This window comes from Zonotrichia leucophrys, chromosome 4 (assembly GCF_028769735.1).
Source record: "Zonotrichia leucophrys gambelii isolate GWCS_2022_RI chromosome 4, RI_Zleu_2.0, whole genome shotgun sequence".
Lineage (NCBI taxonomy): Eukaryota > Metazoa > Chordata > Aves > Passeriformes > Passerellidae > Zonotrichia > Zonotrichia leucophrys.
Genome location: NC_088173.1, coordinates 69550305 through 69571593, shown reverse-complemented (window position 1 = coordinate 69571593; position 21289 = coordinate 69550305). Strand labels below are relative to the sequence as shown.

At 50.3% G+C, this 21289-nt stretch overlaps 1 protein-coding gene across 4 annotated transcripts in view; it reads right to left on the bottom strand.

Annotated features, from left to right (window-relative positions):
- Window positions 1–986: 986 nt before the first annotated feature.
- Window positions 987–21289, bottom strand: part of RNF24 (ring finger protein 24) — a 31007-nt gene continuing 10704 nt past the window's right edge. Inside the window, exons 1-7 of one of the 4 annotated variants that reach the window (XM_064712013.1) lie at window positions 15389–15541; window positions 12845–12994; window positions 7036–7078; window positions 6248–6289; window positions 4015–4094; window positions 1547–2398; window positions 987–1503 (exon numbers count right to left, since the gene is read on the bottom strand). In XM_064712013.1, coding sequence (XP_064568083.1) covers window positions 2260–2398; window positions 4015–4094; window positions 6248–6289; window positions 7036–7078; window positions 12845–12994; window positions 15389–15399 — 465 coding nt within the window. In that variant the 5' untranslated portion in view covers window positions 15400–15541 and the 3' untranslated portion in view covers window positions 987–1503; window positions 1547–2259. Of the gene's footprint in view, window positions 1504–1546; window positions 2399–4014; window positions 4095–6247; window positions 6290–7035; window positions 7079–12844; window positions 12995–14335; window positions 14558–15388; window positions 15542–21289 lie in introns of those variants that run through there. The other 3 variants (XM_064712015.1, XM_064712016.1, XM_064712014.1) reach the window with 3 other exon arrangements.

The following is a 21289-nucleotide window of genomic DNA, read 5'->3' as shown; positions in this document are numbered from 1 at the left end:
GTGCAGCTCTGTGGGAGATCCAGACTTTGTCCCAGCAGGGGGAAGGCACCCAGCGAGTTCATCATCCCAAACATGGCAGCACAGTCCCTGGGGATCCTTCTGGAGAAGGTGATCAGGACATTGAGGGACAGCTTCCCACTGCCAGAGGGCAGGGTTAGGTGGGATAATGGGAAGGAATTCTGCCCTGTGAGGGTGGGGAGACCCTGGAATGGATTTCCCAGAGAAGCTGGGGCTGCCCCCGCATCCCTGGAAGTGTCCAAGGCCAGGCTGGATGGGGCTTGGAGCACCCTGGGACAGCGGGTGCTGTTTCTGACCAGTGAAATGGGATGGGATTTAAGGTTCCTGCTCATCCCAAGGACTCCAGGTGGATCCGGCACTAGAGGGCAGCAGCCCCGCAGGCAGGGACAGGGACAGCGGGACAGGGACAGCAGGACAGGACACGCGGGGGTCCCGCCTCCCCCTTCACAGCCGGGCCCTGCAGGGACCCCACCCTGGGTGACCCCAGCTCGGCCACCCCAGGGGCACAACCCAGGGGACTCCTTGAGGAGGAGGAGGAGGAGTGGGACGGAGCGAGCAGGGAACGGGGCTGGAGCTGCAGCCGCGGGGATCCCACAGCGCTGAGCTGGAGCTGAACCCTGCCCTGCCCTAAGGGAGATCGGCATTGGGGATTTGGGCCGGGATTTGGGCTGGGAAGAGGAATATCCTCTCCCTAAGGAAACTCACCTGGATCCTGCACACTCCCTCTCAGCTGGGGGTTTTGGGGTGCTCTGCATCCCCATGGGGTGCTGTCCCCATCGTCTGCTCTGGCACATGGACAACGTGACCCCAACCCCAAACCTGCCCATCTGTGCCCTTCCCCTGCTGGGGACATCCCCGTGGTGACAGCGAACAAGGGAAGGGGGACAGACCCCCTGCAAACACACCCCCGCTTCCAAAACCTGCTTTTATTTACAATTCAAGTCAAATCACATGCAAACTCTTGGTTGGTTTTGTTTTTTGTTTGTTTTTTTTTTTTTTTTCTTTCCTGGTTTTTCCTTAAGAAGAGTGTGATTAGCAAAAAAGACGCGTTATTAGAATTTTCAAATAGCAATTAAATATACAAAAATAGAGCTTACAAAAAAACCAAACAAACAAGAGGAAAAAAATAAACCAAAAAAAAACCAAAACCAGCGAATGTTTTAAAAAATATTCTGCTGCAGAATTTGTAGTGTACAAACACGTCTATGAGGCTCCACGCTCCATAAACAGTCCCGAGTTTTTTTAGGGAGGGGGGACGGCACCAGGAGCCCCCCCAGCCCTGCCCCGGGAATACTGACACCCCCTCCCCACCCCGGGAATGCGACAGCTGAGGACAGCAGGGGACACCAAAAACCCGGAGAGGCCAGGGGGTGGCCCAGCTCCCCCAGGCGCTGAGGGGGTTCGGGTGTTTTGGCAAGGGGAACCCGAAGAGCCCGGCTGGAAGCGCCGGGATGATCCCAAAGGATCGGCCGGGATTGCAGCTGCCTGGCCGGGATAATCCCAAAGGATCGGCCGGGATTGCAGCTGCCCGGCCGCGATGATCCCAAAGGATCGGGATGATCCCAAAGGATCGGCCGGGATTGCCGCTGCCCGGCCGGGATGATCCCAAAGGATCGGGATGATCCCAAAGGATCGGCCGGGATTGCTGCTGCCCGGCCGGGATGATCCCAAAGGATCGGCGGGATTGCCGCTGCCCCCCGCGCCGTGGCTCTGGCTGGTGCCCCCTTCCAGGAGCTCCAGGCCCCTGAGGTAGCCGAGGAGGAGGGACAGCCGCCCTCAGGAGGGTGGGAGGGAATCCAAACCCGGGAGACCCCACACGGCCACCGCCGGGTGTGACCCCGGGTGCCGAGGGGACACCCGACTCCAGGGGTGAGACCCCTTTCCTGCCGGGAGCCGCAAAGGCAAAGGAACCGAAGGCGAGGAGGAGGGAGCAGAACCGGCCGCGACGCTCGGGGCCCGCCCCGTTCGGGGCAGCAGTGCCGGAGCTCGGGGCCGTGGAGCTCCCGGAGCTCGCCGGGTGCCCCCTTCGCTTCCCGGCGGCCGCGGGGCTGCAGGAGGGAGGTGCTGGAAGAAGGAGGTCGTGCCGAGGACGCCGAGTCCCCTCCCGGCCCTGGCGGAGGATCCGAGCCCAGGCTTCATCCCGGCGGGATTCGGGGCCGCTCCGCTGCGGCCCAAGTGCTTTGGTTGTGTCCGAGCGCCGCGGGCGGGCGCGGCCGGGCCCGGCCCGGGACGGACGATGCTCTATACGATGTTCTGCGAGCCGGGCAGCGGCCCCTGCGGCGGGCCCGGGTCCGGCTTCCCGTGCAGCTGTGCCAGCTGCAGCACCGGCATGTTACACAGGGGACACACCTTCCGCACCTCCAGCCACTTGATGAGGCACCTGCGGACACCGCGACACCGGGCGTCAGTGGGGACACACGTGACATCGGCGGGGACACGCCTGGCATTGATGGGACATGGCTGGCATTGATGGGGACATGCCTGACATCATGGGGGACGCATCTCACATCAGTAAGGCCATGCCTGACACTGATGGAGACACAGCTGATGTCAGTGGGAACACAGCTGATACAGGTGAGAACACACCTGACATCAGTGAGGACACACGTGACATAGGTGGGGACATATCTGACATAATTAAGAACTCAACTGCCATCAGTGGTGACACAAATGATATCGATGTGGAGCTGTAAAAATCCCCCCCGAGCCCCTTTACCTGCCCTGGAGTTTTGCTGCTGCCCAGTTTTTAATTTGCCTTTATGTTTTATTGGGATTTTTCTGGGGGGTTCTCTGTGTTTATATACAGGGACTTTGTATAGATATGTTTTGTGTATTATTTATATATCTAATATATTTTTATAGACTATAGTTATAGTTATAGGTATATGTTATATTTATATAATAGGGATATAAAACGCATATACCTACCAAAAATAAACAAAATATATACATAAAAGGTGTCTGTGAAATTACAGACACAGAATCTGTAAATAATATACCAATAATACACAATCATATATATAATGTGTATGGATAAATAAAAATAAAAATTATGTAAATAACTCTGATGTAATCACACCATTATGGATGTTATGTATTACATATAATTATATATTATGTTATATATTATAATATATATTATAATATATAGTATAATATATATTATAATATATATTATTTTATATATATTATAATATATATATTATAATATATATATTATAGTTTTAGATAGTATATCCAGTATATATAGCATAGTGTATATATACATTTAATATATAATGTATATATACATTATATATAATATATATTATCTATTATGTAATTATAATTATATATAATATATAAAATATGTATTATAATATATATTATATATAAATATAGTGTTAGATAGTATATCCAGCATTTATAGTATAGTGTATATATAAATGTATAAATACGTAAAATATATATATAAATATATAATTTTAATTATATATTTATAATTAAATCTATATAATGTATATATGTGTTTTAAATCTATATAATGTATATATAAACATACAGATAATATAAAAATATCTGCAATATGTAGTAGGATATGCTGTAGTTTTAGCATATGGAATAGTATATAGTATATAGTATATAGTATATAGTATATAGTATATAGTATATAGTATATAGTATATAGTATATTATTATTATTATTATTATTATTATTATTATTATTATTATTATTATTATTATTATTATTATTATTATTATTATTATTATTATTATTATTATTATTATGGGCTTGCTTTCTATAAACCACACCAATATAAAATATATATATTTACATTTTTCATGGAATGACAGACTGGCTTGGAAGGGATCCATGAGGATCAAAGTGCTGACTCAGCACGGGGCATCCTACAAATCCCACCCCAGCTCCCCAGAGTGTCACTCAGTTCTGCAGCTGCCCCAGGTGATCCAAAGGGGCTTTTCCTGCCCCTTTTCCCTTTTCCTGCCCACACTTACTTCCTGTGGAAGGCATGTTTGCAGGGACAGATCCCCAGCTCGTCCTTGGGCTTGAACTCCTCCAGGCACACGGCACAGATCTGCAGGGGGGGATGCACAGGGAGTGTCAGTGCCCAGGGAGCAACATTTGCAAATAAAAACCACCAGCTGGCTGAAATCATGGAATTATGGAATGGGTTGGGTTGGAAAGGACCTTTAAAAACCATCCAGTGTCACCCCATGCCATGGGTAGGAACACTTCCCACTATCCCAGGGTACTCCAAGGCCCATCCAGCCTGGCTTTGAACACTTCCAGGGATCCAGAGGCAGCCACAGCTTCTCAGGGCCTTATCACCCTCACAGGGAAGAAATTTCCCCTAAAGCCTTCCCAAATTTTTCTGCCCAAACTCCAGGATCTCCCTTTCCTGCTGGAAGGGACCACGGAGCCTCCAGGGAACAGCCCCAGAGCTGGGAAGTGTTGGAAGTTTTAGGGTGCAGGGGGGATGGATCTACAAGGGAACAACCCCAGAGCTGGGATGGTTTTGAAGTTTTAGGGTGCAGGGGATGGATGTTTGAGGTTTTAGGGTGCAGGGGGATGGATGTTTGAGGTTTTAGGGTGCAGGGGGATGGATGTTTGAGGTTTTAGGGTGCAGGGGGATGGATGTTTGAGGTTTTAGGGTGCAGGGGATGGATGTTTGAGGTTTTAGGGTGCAGAAGGATGGCTCCACGCTGCTGCCTGCTCCCTGGGACTGGCTGCATCCACAGGGACACCTCTGGGAAGGGGAAAAGGCAATGGGATTGTTGCCATGCCTGTGCCAGGCCTGGGAAAGCTGCTGGCTGTTTGCTCAGCCAAAACCTCCTTCACCCTCCCAGCCAATTCCTCCTGGCTCATTCTGGATATCCCAGGGGGTTTTTGGATATTCCTGGGTGGTTTTCCCGGCCTCCCTGGCCTGGGATCTCTCAGTGCAGCTGTTGGGGTCACCCCCTGAGGATCCTGAGCTCCCCCAGGGCCTGGCAGAGGCAGAATGATGGGAAAAGGGGAGGGAAGGGCTGGCCGGGAGCTTTCCCTGCACAGGGCTCTGGGCAGCCACCCCATCCTGTTGGAAAATTCCCACCCCCTCCTCTGCTTTCCAGAAACACTGCCTGCAAATGCCAAGGTACAAATGCCCCAAAATGGGATTTTTTTGAGCTAAACCCTTCCAGGCTTTTGCAAATCCCAGGGAAGAGCTTGAACAGCTCTGTCCTCTTCCCCACAGAGGCCTGGTCCTCCCAAAAGCTGGGAGGGCTGCAGACAGCTGGGAACAGAGCTGGAGGAGGAGGGCTGAGCTTATTGAGGCCATTCCCGGCTCTGGCACATTCCCAAATCCCTCCTCCAGCCCATTTCTCACCCCAGGAAGTGCTTTGAAGCCTGTGTGCCGACAAAAACCCACTGCAGGTCGGTTTAAAGGGAGTGGATCAGGAACAGGGGCCTGGAACAGGGACTGCCACAACCCCGGGGCCCTTGGGATTTACCCTGGGGGCTGTGGGCAGTGGAGGCTCAGGATAAAACGTGGGATGGGCTCTGCTCAGGGGATTAAAATAAAATATAAAATAAAATAAATAATGGTTTAGAAACAACTGGAGCTGGTGCTGAGCACATGAGCAGCCTCGTGCCCGGATGTGGGTGGGTATTTTTGTTATCTCCAGAGGAATAAATCAATCCAGGCCGTGCTTTGACTGGGATTTCAGCAGATTCCTGCTCAAATTCATCAGGAAAAATGGGCTGTGAATAGAAAGGCTCAGCCCCAAAGAGCCTGGAAGGCCACGGAGATAAAGGGAGGTGTTTGAGCCCTCGGGGACAGGGAGGGAGGAGGGATCTGCCTCTTGCAGGAGCCAGGGCAGTGAGTTTATCCTGACTGCAGCTTTCCCTGCCCAGGGCTGTGCTGGCATTGTCACACCCCAGAGGGGACGTCCCTGCTCAGGGACACTGTTTATACACGGCCCAGACTGCCTTGGCCTCTCCTTATCCACAGCTCCTTATCACTGTGATAAGAAGAACACAATAAATAACAATAAAGATGCAGGAAAAGCCAAGGGGAGCCAGGAGGAGGGACAGGGTTTCATCCAGATTTTTACAGAGAATCTTTCCCCATTTCCAAAGCCCAGCTGGCTGCATGCTCTGCTCCCAGGGGAGTGGAATTTGAAGGTTTTCCCTCCTCCCCAGGGTGAGGAAGAGGAGGGAGAGGAAGCTTTTGCTGCCCCAGGATGTGCTCACCTCATGGAGGTTCAGCTCCTTCACCTTCTCCTTGAGTATGACCTGCAAGGCAAAGAGCTGGGGTCAGGACAGAGCTTCTGCCATCAGCATTCCCAGGAAAATCTCCACAAAGGGATCCCACTGAGTGTCCCAGCAGAAATGGAGCCCCCCCAGTGAACCCAGCACAGCCAGGGAGCACAGGAGGAGGGGAAATAAAACCACAAGGACCAAATCCAGGAGCTTTCCTCCCAAACTGAACCCTCCTGGGCTACCACTCATTTTCCCTCCATGCAAGCTGAGCACCTGGACAGAGCTATAAATGCAGGACAATTCAGCCCAGCTCCACCCAGCTTCCTGCACAGATCAAGGGGTCAGAGGCAGAAAATCCCACAAATCCTGGAGAAAACAGGCCATGGAAGCAGCAGCCTGACAGCCACCCCTGGGCTGTGGTTATTTTAACAGGTGGGTGCAGGGAAGAGCTGGGCTTGCCATGGAGCTGCTCCCTGGAAAAGTCCTGTGACTTTTGATTTGGAGCAGCCAAATCCAGACCCCACAAAATCAAAGTTTGGTGGTTGGGGGAGTGATGGCATCACTGCTGTGCAGTGGGTGAGGCTGGAGAGGTGGGGATGCTCCCACTGCTCAGGACCTCAGTGGAAAACTGGGAGACTCAGGGATGAGCAGCTGAGGGATGGTCCTGGTAGGGGACAATAAAATCAGCAGGGACAGGGCCAGAAACCTCCCAAGGAGAGGAAAATTGATGGATTTGGCATTAGGGAGAAGGGAAAAAAAAAGTCAGAGGATCATCTCACCTGTTTGTAGGCGTAAAGCTCTTTGTGTGCCTGATGCCTGAGCCTGCAATGAAACCAGGGAGGGAGAAATGTGAGGTCAGGCAAAACCATCAGGATTATTGTAATACCTCAAACATTCCACTTCCCTCCTTTCCAGCTTTAACATGTTATAGTTCACATTTTTTATTTCAGAAATGAGAATGGCCACAGGAAATGACACGTTTAGGCAGCATTCAGCTCTCCCTGTTGCTGGCAGGGCAATGTCTCCATCCCAAAGCACACACCAGCCTCACAATTAGGACCAGAAAAAGCGGGTGAGGAAATCACAGTGTGCCATGAATCCCCTCAGTTTCCAACCCTTCTGCTGGCAATAACTCCAGCACTGAGTGCAGCACCACGTTCAGCCCTGAGCAAAGCCCTGCTCCCACTCCAGCAAGGAAGGGGAAGGAGACCCTGCCCAGAGGTTTCCCACCAAAGCCCCCATCACGTTGCACTGGGTTCCTCAAACTCAGCTTTATCCTCAATTCCAACATCAATCAAACCAGGAGCAAAGTGAGGGATGGAGATGAATGGGTTGGGCCTGTTCAAGAGCACCTGCTGCAGTGGCAAATCCAGCAGGAATTTTGGGCCACAAGCAAAGTGCTGCTGGTTCCATCCCCTCCCTCCCCTCTCCAGTCAGAGCCAGCAGGGAGCTCCACAGGCATCTGCTGCCTGGAGAAACCCATTATGCTCCTAAAATAAATACACTTCAAATTAAAATAACCAATATTGCCTCTCATTACCAGACATGGCATTTAATAAAGTGCTTGGAAAACTCAGGAGGGAAGTCCCCAGGGCTGAAGAGTTGGCCAAGGATTTTCAATACAGAGTCAATGTGTGGCTGCAGGCCTTGGAGAGCCACAGGAATATTTTCCCCAACCAGCCCTGAGTGATTTTAGATGGGAAACCCCCTCGCCTGGAATTTCTATTCTGCAAAAATATTTTGAGGGCTGTCTGAAATCCCTGAGTTTCTGGGGATTTTCCAACCCCGCCACGCTGCAGTGGGGGAAGTTATAAAAATGGGATGGAAAAAAACTCCCTTATGTCTGACACCCTCCCCCAAAATGTTGTGGGCATTAGAAGGTGAGAGATGGATAAAAATGCACTTTAATGCTGCAGGGAGAGATGCACAAAGCTCCTGAGTGCCAAATTTCACAGGGAGCCATCCAGCATTGCTGCCTGGCAGGAACCCGCCTGCAGAACCATGGAAAACACTGCAGGCAGGGAGGAGGAGGAGGAGGAGGAGGAGGAGAAGAAGAGGAGGAGAGGAGGAAGAAGAGGAGGAGGAGACTGGGGTGTCATCCCTCTGGCAGTGACCCTGAGCAGAAACATGAGCAGAAGATGCAGAACAATGGAGGGAACAGGATGAAACCGGCCCGAGCCGCGGGGATCCGGCGCTTATGAAACACAGATGGGGACAAGCCAGGCTGGAGCCACAGGAAGGGAAAACTGCAATGGGAATGGGAAGCAGCTTCCCCCTGTGTGGAGCACTGAGAGGCCACCAAGGGTTTGGCCCCCACGAGCCAAAGCCACTGGAGCACCTTGGAGCAGTGTGGGGGTACCAGTTGTGGAGTTTTTCTGGGTCTGGATTGAAGGCACTTGAGACAGTGTTTATTATTTCTTATCAGTAAAACAGTCTCACTGCTGGGAGTTCAGCAGCAAGGCACAAAACAGCCAACAATCTCTTGTTCCAAGGGCTTTTCAGACTAAATTATCCAGTTAAGAGCTGACACTTAGACTCTTTTCCCTTTTAACCCAATAACTGATCCCACAGAGCTCACAATGCAGAATTTTCTGCCCAATTACAAAATGCCACCCAAATCCGTGGAGAAGGAGGAAGAAGAAGGATGAAGGAGAAACCCAGGATGACACCCTGTGCCCTCCATCTTGCTGCCATCCACAACACACCAAAAATCCCAAAACCTCAATTTCCCACCTACACTGCTCTCTATAATCTATTTCACTCTTTTGTGGATTCTGGTCTATTTTGAAGTCTGGGAAACTTTCTCCATGAATGAGGGTCAGAGTCAGTGCTGCCCTGGGGATCAGGGCACCCCAGAGCAGACAGAGAAATATTCCCAGTGCCCTGGGATTCCACAGACCAGTGGTGGGGAGGAAGTGACCACCTGGCTGGATGTGGTAGGAAGCACAGATCTGCAATTCCCTGGGTTGGTGCTGAGCTAAACAGGGAGATTTTCCCAAAAAAAAACCCCAAACTCCTCCCTGGAGGATTTGGGGAGCAGCAGAGCACATCTGGTGCTGAAGCGTGCGAGCTCAGCCTGCCCCTCCTCGCTCCCTGAGCCAGGATCCTGGGCCAGACGGGGCCTGGAGCAGCTGCGTGAGGAGACCCCGGTCCTGGCAAGCTCTGTTCCCTCCATCCATGTGCTGTCAAGGGCTGTGACTCCCCAGGAATTCCTGGCAGATGTCTGCCCCAGATAAGGGACCACAGAGTGCCTGGCTGCTGGTCCTGTGTGTGTCACCCTGTCCCTGCAGGAGCAGCTGCCTTGCTGGGCTCTGGGAGCTCCCTGCTTCCATGGGTGACTCAATCACCTGCAGCACGTGAACAACTATGGGGATAAACTGCAGAGGAAAAATGTTTGGCAGGTTTAGCTCTGAGATTTCCATATTAGATGCTTTATAGTAGGAGTAGAAAGGCCCTGGGCACTGGCTTTTTGTCCCATTATTGTGTTGCTGTCCCAGATCAGCCAGGCTCCTTGGGCTCTTCATGGAATCACAGAATTGTGTGGGTTGGAAAAGCTCTCTAAGATCATCCATTCCCCCAGCACTGCCAAGGCCACCCTTGCCCCAGGTCCCCAAGTGCCACATCCACATGGCTTCTAAATCTCCACAGGGATGGGGACTCCAACACTGCCCTGGGCAGCTGTGCCAATGCCTGACCATCCTTTGGGTGAAGAAATTTTCCCAATATCCAATTTAATTCTTCCCTGGCCCAGCCTGAGGCCGTTCCCTCTCCTCCTGTCCCTGTTCCCTGGAGCACAGCCCGATCCCCCAGCTGTCCCCTCAGAGCCACAAGGGCCCCCCTGATCCCCCTTTGCTCCAGGCTGAGCCCCTTCCCAGCTCCCTCAGCCCCTCCTGGTGCTCCAGACCCTTCCCCAGCTCCATTCCTTTCTCTGAACACAAAACCCAACCACTGTGTTGGATCCTGGCAGGTCTGAATGCAGGAGGAAACAACCCAATAAAAAAAAGACTTTTTAGGTGCTGTGTACCCTGAGCCTGCCAGAGCTGCTCCAGGCTGGGCAGGGATGAGCCCTGGATGATCCACAGCAAAGCACAGAGAGAGGGGACACTGCAGAATTGTCCCTCAGTGGGGGTGGCACTGCTCAGCTCAGCATCCTTCTGCACTGGGTTTTATGGGACCAAAGGCAACATGAGTTTATCACTTTCATTAATTCACCAGAGATCAGACACGACCAGCTGCCTGCAAAATCTCATTTCCTTGTTCTTCCTTTTTTATCTGTAATTCTGCTGAGCAGAGGCAGCAGCCAAGAGGGACCTGAGCTCTGACCTGAGTGGTTTGCAGCACCAGAAAAGCTCGAGGTTCACCTGAACAATACACAGGCAAATAATGATTTCTGTTGTGGAACTGGACTCTTGCTTTGAGCCAATCCAATTAAAAATGTCACTTTGGAGCAGGCAGCACAGGCTGTATTGACACAGCAGCAAAGCACAGCCCATGTCCTCTCCTTCCCCAGCACATCTTTTATTTAATGCCATCAGCTCTGTGATTTGGGGTGAATACACCTGATATTGGCTCTTCCACACTCTGGATGCTGCAGGGGCTGCTCTGATCCAGAGCAGGAAATGAGAACCAGGGCCTGGGGGAGGTGTTTGCCAAATATTTGGAGATGTGGAGTCATGGGAAAGGAGGGAGAGGAAGGGCTGTGTTGATGCTGCACCCATGGGCAAGCCAGGAGCTGCTGTCACCTGCAGAGAAGCCCCACAGATGGAAGCAGAGGGGACCACCCTGTCCTTCTGTTGGTCCCTCTGCCCTCACAGGTGGCTGGTCCTCATCCTGTTGTCCACCTACAATGCTTCCAAAATTCAGACTTTCATATCCCAGATGAGCTGAGATTACAGAGCAGCTTCTGTGGAGGTGGGTGCTCCTGGGACACTGGCACAGCTAAAACCCACAGCACAGCAAAACCCTCCCCGCTGGGGGCTGCAGGATCCTGGTTTGGTTCTGTCCTGCCAATAAAAGAGCTGAGGGAGGAGAGCTGAAGGGACATTTGTGGAGTCTCTCGAGGGTTTTGGGCTATAAAGGGATCACTGGGTGACCTAATCCAAGTCCACATCTATCATGGGTTGCTAAATAGCACCTCAGGAACAGGAGCCAAAATGTCTGGTCCAGAAAGGTCTTGATTTAAAGGCGTGAGGAGACTGAGGACTTGCCACTTCCTTGCTGGCTTCTCTCACCGGTTACTCACCCTCTCTCTCTTACAACACGCCTCCAGCTGCTAAATTTAAAGATTTTCTGGCTTGACCTTCCAGACATTACTCCTTGTTATTCCTTCTTTGGGGCATAACACACCCAGTGAGTGCCCAGGAAAATACTCTCAGAGTGCAAACACCTCTGCAATTTTCTAAGTGAGCCATATAGACTCGAGCTCCACCTGAGCAAAACAAGTCCCTGAGCCCTCTGAACACCTCTGCTCTATTTTCATGCACATTCAAAACACAATTTTCTAATTGTGGGGAAAAAAATGAAGATATGATGGCCAAGCAGCCCAAATCACCCCTTGGTAAACCTGGGTTTGGGCTCATCTGTATGTTTGATGAGGTTTTGCTTCATACAGAACTGAAAATGGGTGGGAATTACCAAGTATTTAGAAGGTTGACATTGAAATCTCGTTTCCCTGGCCTGCAAGAGCAGGATGAAATATTTTCAACATCCTCTGGATAGATAACCTGGTGGGACTGGCTGCTGTGGTGCAGGGAAGAGACTGGGTACCTGTTTTACAGGAACACAGGGAAGGGATGTGATGGATGCACAGCCTGCAGGGAGCTGGGCCCAGCTGGAAGGACAGAGGGGAAGGAGAGGGGATGGAAAAGCTGGAGAGGAGAGCTCTGGGAATGCAGAATTTTGGGTACCAGTGCTGGCAGAATGATGACAGATTGAAGCACAGCCTCCTCCCATCTTGGGTTATCAGCACAACTCATCTCCATCACCACCTCAATTCTCAGGCACTGTGGTTTTCCCCACTTGCCTCATTTTCCCTTGCTCAGGAAGAGTTTCTCCTCTCAATTAGCAGCCCAACAATCTCCCCAATGGCCCATAAAATAATTAAAACAAGCCCCAAACAGGAACAACCTTTCACCCTGCCATCCTGCTCCCCCATTGCTCAGATTAACACATCAACTCTGCATCATTAATCTCCAAACTGTGCCGTTGAAGGAGCAATTTGTGTTCAATAAGCAACGGAGCAGGTATTAAACATTCCTTAGGCACGCAGGACACGAGTTACTCATTACAGAGGGAAATGTGTTCAAACATTAAGCAGAAAGCAGGGACCATGAAACATCCCTTTTCCAGGTTTTCTGAGAAGCTGACAACAATTCCATACCTTTAGTAGCAAATGTGTTTGCTACTCCTGGTTTTAAGTGGATAAAGTCACTGCTTTGTGGGACATCAGGTTGACATAAGATGTGTCAAGGAAATTGGTGCTGCCAAAGAAATAAGGTGCTGCCATCCTCTTTTTGGGATGGAGGGATCAGTGATGGGCCTGGAAGCAGGGAAGCTTTTGAGGAACATTCCCTTGCAATATTCCCTTACCTGATCAAGTAGCAGCAGAAGAGCAAGCTGAGGATGAAGACGAAGATGGCTGTGCCGAAAACCACGATGTATATGTTGAGAGGAAGGTTCTGGAACCCGATGTTCGGCATCCTGAAACTGTAATGCTGGAAGTCTGAGCTCATGGGTAGGCTGTGGAGACAGGGAGAAAGCCCATGGGTGTGACATTCCTTAGGGATGCACTTTGCAGACCACTGGTCCCCCTGAATGGCTGTGGAAAGGGCTGGAGATGACTTCTCACTCATCCCCCTCCTCCTTGCCCAAAACCAAGTTCCCATCTTGGCAACCCTGAAAACAAAGCAGGGCTGGATCAGCTGGGGCTGGGATTTTCCTTCTCCCACTGTGAGCTTCTCCTCCAGCTCTTTTCCTTTCACACATCATCCTTCAAGTTAACCACTGGATGAGATGGAGGGTGGGAATTGCATCCAAGCAGCCCCAGCTGCAGCCAGCATCCCTCAAACCCTGCAGGAACTTGGTAAAAATACTGAAAGCAGCCAGGAAGCCTTGGAGCAAGTTTGCCTTCCCTTCTCCTATAGTGGTTTCTAAGACTGACTCCTCATTCCATAGAAATCCTGCAGCAAAATGACCAAAGATGAAAAGGAAGAGGACAAGGACAGTCCCAGGACACACAGCAGTGCTGTTGAGAGAAATTATGGGGACACTGTGGACTCTGTAAAGGAGGCTTTGTTTGCTTTCCCATCTGACACACGGGTTTGGTGGTTTAAGAGCACTTCTGCAGATTTCAGCTTTACTCCTCAGCACAGCCCCAGGCTCCTTCCCCCCAGGAAAGCCCCGAGGCACCAGCGAGAGGTTGCCAAGTTTGGCAGCAATTTTGGCAGCAATTTTGGCTGTCATGTCCCACGTCTGGGACCCGTGACCAAAACCTCCCTCCCCTTGGAGAACCCCAATGAAACCCCGAGCAGCTGTCTGGGATAACAATTTCAGCAAATCCTCTCCTCCAGGATTTTAATTGCTCTTATTTATTATCTCTTATCTTCCTATCATTCTCTGAACCATTTGCCCTCAGATGATCACAACCGTTGCTGGCCAGGCACAAAGTTCCCCTGCCCCCAGCTTAGAAAAGGAAGTTAAAAATACACCTTGTTTTCCCTCCTGCCCACGGGAGAGCAACGTGTGATGGAGTTTTACAAGCAAGGAAAGTACCTGCAGTCTGAGCCTTTTATTTCCCAAATAAAATCACCAAGGGATAACAAAAGCCTCCCCTGGAGCAGGGAGTTTTCCACGGTGCAGTAATTGCACAGCTCCTCATTTTGCACGGGGTGGGAAGAGGTGGGGAAACCGCAGGATCTGAACCCACACACGCCAGGGAGCGATGCTCCAAAATCCAACTGTCCTCTGGGAGTCCCTTCAAGCAGCATCCTCACTCCCAAATCTCCTTTCTCCCTTGAAGAAAACCCTTTTTTGCCAAACCCTGTGAGCTTTCCTCGGGCTTCCCACGGGGAGCAGACTCACCTCTCATCCCGGCTGCCTCACCGGGGCTGTCCCCTTGCTGAAGGCACCATCCCTGCCAGCCCCCGCACCCGCCCGGAGCCTCCCTGCTCCGGCTGCTTTCAGTTCCCTCCCTCGCTGGAAGTTTCGAGTCGATTTCTGGTAAAGCCTGGATTTGATTAAAGCCTCCAGAGACCAACACCACGCATGTTCAGAACCTCTCCTGGCCAACGTGGAACCGCTCCGAGCGCTCGGGGAGCCGGCACATCCCCCTGCCAGCGCTGGTGGGGATGGGATTTTATAGCCCAGCAACCACCCAGGAGGCAGCTCACGCTCCTCCACCGACGCCTGTTCCGCTCAGCTGAGCTGGTTTGCTTTGCAAATCAATTTGAAGAAGCCCAATCCAGCCCCCAAACCTTTGTTCCCAGCTCTGGCGGAGTTAATGCGCAGCTCGGAGCCGCGGGCTGGGTTTGGGTTTCAGTGCTGTGGGTCAGAGGGGTTTGGGACGGGTCAGGGGCTCCCCTCGGTGACACTTTGGGGCGTGAGGGGGTTTCAGCTGGAGGATGCTGCCCCAGCTCACCCTCGGGATGGTAATCACTGCCTCTGGGCAAGGCTGGCTGCCTGCAGCTCCTCAGCCACCCCAGAGAAACGTCCTCAGTCTGGGAAAGCTCCAGGTGAATTTTTGCAAGGAAGGAGAAACAACTCTCGCAACTCTTGGCAACAAAACCAACCAGCACTGGACTGTAGTTTTTCTTCCCTTTCCAACTCTTTTAACTTGTGATGCTCCTCTCAGCAATCCCACTAAGAGATTCCATGGCTAAGGAACATCCAAGGCTGCATTTGGTGCTGCAGATCCCATCAAGCCACAAAAATTCCTCGTGTTTGTGTTCACCTGAGCTGTGCTGCTCTTGCAGCAGTCCCCACATCCATGAGCACAGCTAGGAACCACCACAGCCCTCAGCAAATAAACAGAGCTCAGACCAACCCCCAGCACTTTCCTCTGCAATGGAACCACTTCCCTAATACTTTTCTAATATTTTGCCCCAAAAGAATGTCACAAATGCAGCCATGACCTACCTGCCAGCCATGTCCTGGGGGCTCAGCCTCCTGGGGACAACCCTTCTGTCCCCTGTGGTGCAAATCCAGGGAATCCCACACCAGATTCATCCAACCCCTGTGTGATATAACCTTCTCCACATTGGAGCTGCCCTGGTCCTCCCTCCCTCCTGCTGCAACAGCTGAGAAATGTTACAGCAAAAAACACGGAGGTTAAAGGGGAAGAATCAGTTAGTCTGCCCAGGATCCAGGAAACTGTTAACTTTAAAAGACTCCAGTGAAATCTGATGATTTCAAGCAGCCAAGCTTTGGGGTTGTTTTTTTTTTTTAAGGGGAGTAGGGGGGAGGGAACTGTATTTTAAGCTGCTTCAGATTTGCAAGGGCGCAGCCAAAAGAAATAAAAAAGGAGCCATAAAGAAGGATGAAAAGTTTCTGGTGCAGAACAAAAGCCTCCCTGTTGCTCTCTCCGTGGTCAAGGCATCTCAGAGCAGGGAGATGATGCTTGTGGGGCATCCATGGCCCCCAGTAATCCCTGAAATCCCTGGGATGGGAGACACAGGCTGCACATAGAAAAGGTCCAGAGAAGCTGTGGCTGCCCCTGGATCCCTGGAAGCGTTCAAGACCAGCTTGGATGGGGTTTGGAGCAACCTGGGATAGTGGGAGTTGTCCCTGCTCATGGCAGGGGGTGGAATGAGATGAGCTTTAAGGTCCCTTCCAACCCCAATCACTCCATGATTCTGCAATTCCATGATTCTGTGAAAAATAGCAAAGAACAACAGCTCCTTGTGCTGGGATGCAGAGAGGCACAAATGGCAGAACAACCTGAGCTCCACATCTCCTTCCTTACACCCTCCAATGACTCAGCAACGTGGGGCCAAGCACATCCCCATTTCTGCAAGGAGGACAAAGCCCAGCTTTAATGAAAAGCCCAAGTGCTGGTTAATGCCCCATCGAGCAGGGAGTGTCACAGGTCAGCGAGCTCCAGCGTGGCACGGCTTTGATTGAACCTCACCAAGCCACGGCCCAAATTAATCCCCATCACAGCCACAGCAAGCCCTGAATACGTGGGGCCAGCCTCGTACCCAGAACGTTCCTCAGAGATCTCTCAGGGATTAATAAAGCACACAATTGTTTGCTCACAGGTAGGGAAACTGAGGCAGGGAGGAGGAGGGGAGTGAGGCAGAGCTGAAGCCAGGGGGTGCCACTTTAAGCAATGCCATGGGCTGAAAGCTGCAGATTTTTGCTCTCCCTGGATTGGAACTGTGGGCTCCTTCTTGGGGTTTTACTTATTAAAAGGAGCTGCTTGTACTTTTTCAAAAAAATTTATTATTATTTATTTATAACATTAGTGCATAAAGGGGCCATGCATGTGCTGTGCATCCTCACACCTAAATACATGCTGGGTGGAGCACTGGCTTCTGCTTCTGCTGGTGTAAATAAACTCCTGTTTTTAGAGGGATTTACTTTATGTTTTCAAGACAAACAACTTTCTCCACAGGGGTTCAAAGCAAACTCAGCCTGAATCTCTTCAGCCATGAACTGGATGGAGCTGGTGGTCTGGGCATCCCACTGGCCAGGCTGGCAAAGGAGCTTCAAACACCCCTCAGAGCCAGCCACAGGCAGGCCTGAAATCACCAATCTCAGGGAAAAGTGAACGCTAAGCCGTGGCCAAACTCCAAGCTGGAATATTTTATCGATGGGAAAGGTTTCAAGCGGGCGTGAACGGCGTCTCGAGTTTCAAAGGCGTTTCGCAACGTGTTTCAGACAGGTTTAACCAAAAGCCTTATTAACTGGTTGAAAGTTAAACTGGGAGCAGCTGACAAGACCTTTGTGAAACAGCCCAAGTTGTGGTGCAAAGCAGGGTATTCTTCCATGGAATGATTCTACAAGAGGAAGGTTATTTAATGGCTATGACTAACAGGATAATATTTAAAAGAAAAAGATTCTTCCAGGTGTTAAGCAGAAGCCAGTGACGCCCTCGTTTAACTTGCAGGGAAAAAAATCCCCCTCGTGGACCCCAAAAGCAAAGCAAAGGCCTGACCTCAAGCAGCTGGAAGGAATTTCCTTCAGCTCTGTCTCTGGAGCTGGTCCAGAGCCAGGATCTGCAGCGTGGCGATGGGAAAATCACAGGCAGCTGCAGAGCCAGCCCCAAACCAGCTCTGCCATCGCCCCAGAGGTGCCACGGAGCTGCTTGGTGGAGCAGGGGAAATCTCAGTGCTGCTCCAGCCAGCAGTGATGGCCTTTGCTGTCCAAAACCAAGGAACAACAGGACTGAGCACGGGGGGAGAACAAAACCTCTTGGCACGATGCAATTCCAAAGAGCTGCGACGCTGCCATGGGGATGCCACATCCAGTGCCAGCTCTGAGCAGCCAACCTGGCCCAGATCCTTCACTCCACAAACCTGGCAGGGAATGGAGGAGCGTGAGGGATGGTGCAAGCCTTGGCAGGGTTACTGATCAGGGAACAGGGAACACCCCAACAGGTCCCTCACACCACAAGCAGAGCTGTACCAAGATCCAGCAAAGCGTGGCTGGGGTGATGCAGCACCATCACAGCAACAGAAAGAACTTTTGGGTGTCAAACAGCACAAAACCACATTTGTTTCACCCATTTTGGCTGCCTGCAGGTTTGGGGGTGCTGGTGGGTTTTTGGTGTGTGCCTGGACATCCAAGGAACCAAAGTGACCTCCAAGCACAAAGGGCTTCGGACCTTTGATCCCTCCTCCCTGAGAGCGGATCCGATGCTTTTTTTGAACTGGAATCAGGAAATTTCCTGGCTCTGCTCCCCAGCTGGCTGACACCAAACACAAAACCTTAACCCTCTCCACTGCCTCCAGGCAGGGGACACAGAAAGTGACGTGACAACACGACAAAGCAATTGGAAAAAAAATAGGAAAGTCTAAGGAGAGCAACATCCGGCAGCACAACTGTGCTGCTGCAATTTCCAGCAAGCCCTTCTGATTCCAGGCAGTTGAAGAAACAATTAATCCCAGAACTTTAAAACTGAAGAGAACCTTTAAGTGGGAAAATGTTTTTGCTGCCACTGGCAGAGAAACGTGCAGAAATGGGTCAGCTGCAGCTCCCATCACCCTCTGCAAAGTCAAGTTCTTTCTCCCGGCGCCGTTGGAAAAGCAAACCAGAGGTTTGCTCAGGGCTGATTTTGCAAGTTCCAGGAAAACAAGCAAAAATAAATAGAAAAAAAAAAATCAAATCAATAGCACAATTTAATACAGTCTGGAGGAGGGGGAAGCAGAGTTTGGAGGAGAGCCCTGCCTGAGCTCCCATCAGGAATGAGAGAGCTGGGAATCACTTCCCAGGAGGGTTTGAAGCAGAGCTGGCAGAGCCTCTCTCAGAAAAACTCACACAAGCTGCCCAAGGACAGCTCCATTCACTGCTCAGAGATGAAATAACACTGGAGGAATTTTTCCCCTTTGGCCTTGGGGATTTGTAATTATTTTTCTCCCCCTTTTCCTGGCACGCAGTTCCAACAACGTCACGACCTGGTGAGCTCACTCTTCCTCCCCAAAGTGTGGTGGGAAAGGATGTGCTGCTGCCTCCTCCTGCCCCCAGCCCTCTCTGTACTCCTGAGGTGAAAAGAGGAGGCAGGATCCATCACTTCCATTTATGGGCTGTTGGTGGCAGGACACACATTACATTATTAAATTTGGGTGTATTTTAGCCCAAAAAGAGCAATGAGAGCACAGGCAAATGGGAATAATCTCCCACCTTCATTTGTGGTAGGTTTTCCTCATTCACAGTGTTCCCCAATAAACAGGTTCCTTGGGGAGCACAAATTGGAAACTCCATGAGAAACACTCAGCCTACACAGCTGAAGGGTCAGAGCAGAGAAATTGATGTTAAACACTCCAGAGAATTTGAAAATTCCTGAGTGATGACACAGAGCTGTGGGAAGCAACGGGGACTCCCAAAATATCACAACCAGAAGGAAAAAAAATTAAAAATCCCACTTTGATCAAGTCATCTTCAGGCTGAACCAAAACCAATCACTTTCCATGGAGCCAAAGAGCAACTTGCCCTCTCCACTGTAATACTGAGAAGCAGATGGATTAAACAACTTCCTAAAACCCTTTTTCCCCTATTTCCTAAGCTCCTTTAATGAAGGAAAAAAAAAATAATGATCAGTGCAGCCCACAGGGATCAATAATCCTACAAAACCCTGCTGGAGAGGAGCACCCTGAGCCAGTGATGGGATCCCAGCTGCCAGCAGCCATCCCATAAAGGCAGCTGGAGGAGCCAAGCACAGTTTGGGAACAGGAAGGCAGAAGGATCTGGCTGACACGAAATAAGGTTGCTAGGTTATGGATTTTTGTGAGGGGGGGCATAATCTGCAAGGGGATCCAGATGGCTGGAAAGCCTTGTGGTGGAAAAGCAGCATGAGGCCAGAGAGGGAAGAATTCCTCTTTATGCTGCTCCTGGATCCTGGGTTTCACTCCTCAGGAATGCACTCTGTGGAACCCTTTTAATTGCACCATTTATATTTGAGGTAAAAATTAAGAAGAAGAGGTAGCTGGATGGAGAAGAGTGAAAAAGCTGGTGACTGGATAGTGGGAAAAAAGTTCCATAACAAATCCCACAGAGCAGCCATTCCCCCAGCCCCCTTTGATCCAGCCAGGTTTGGATTTTACAATCCTGACAGCCTGAAAAAGGCTCCAGGGAAACCCAGACAATCCCAAACCCCAGCCTGCTGGGAATTCACACCAATGCCACGTCACTGCTGTTTCCAATTTTTCCTAATACTTCCAAAAAATGAGCTGCACAGACAGTCCACCCTTTCCTGGTTTTGATCTAAGCACTGGGATTTAGGGGAGCATTTCTTTTTTTTATCATTCCTTCTCCCTTGCTAACAGAGACTGGAATGGTTTTGCAACACTTTACAGAGTCCAGCAAAAAAACCTCCTGGGAGTCATATGGAAACAGGACCAAAGCTGCTTCACCTCTACAGGACTGGCACAAAAAAGGTGACTGCAAGGATGGAAAACCCCTCAAAATTTAGTTGGGAATGGAGAATGGAACTTTTCCACAGCCAGACTTGCACAACCAAGTGAGGTGCTTGGAGAGAAACATTCACCAACCAACATTCACCATCTTTTCTGTCACAGTCTCAGCACCAAAGGTGATGCCATGGGATATCATCCTTTTTCCATATTCTCCTGGAATTGTGGCTGACCTCAGTGGGGTGCAGAAAATGAAGGGACCTTAGTGAAGCACTGGCACAGGTTGTTTGGAGAAGTTGTGGATTCCCTATCCCTGGAAATGTTCAAGGCCATGTTGGAGCAACCCTGTCGAGTGGAAAGTGTTCCTGCTCATGGCAGGGTGGTGGAATGAGATGGCCTTGAAGGATCACCCCAATCTAAACCATTCCATGAGTCTGTGATTCTAAAATCCAGATGTACCCATACCCCAGGGTCTGTAACCAGGAGGTGATGCACAACCAGGTGTAAATTTTCAACATCACCTGCCCTCCTCTGCCCAGGGATTCCTCATAAACTGAGCCCTAAACAAGCAAAACCCCAATTTACAGCTGTCTTGCTGATGCACAACTTGTTTTTAAAATAAAAAAGCAAAGCAAAGCAAACTCCTTTTGTGAATTAGTCAAAATTTACATTTTTCTTGCAACTGACTGAAACAAAACCTGCTAAATATTTTCTGAATGCTTCAAGGCTACAAAGTTAAAACCACCAGTGGGAATTTTGTGTAACAGTTTACTGCTGGATCTCCACGAATTCCCGGGTGCTGAATCGCCTCCTAGAAGGGAAAATATATGAGTGGCACTAAGGAGGTGATGGACAACCAGGTGTAAATTTTCAACATCACCTGCCCACACCCCTCCTTTGCCCAGGGATGCTGCTTCTTACAGGGATTCCTCAAAAAACAAGCCTTAAATAAGCAAAACGCCAATTT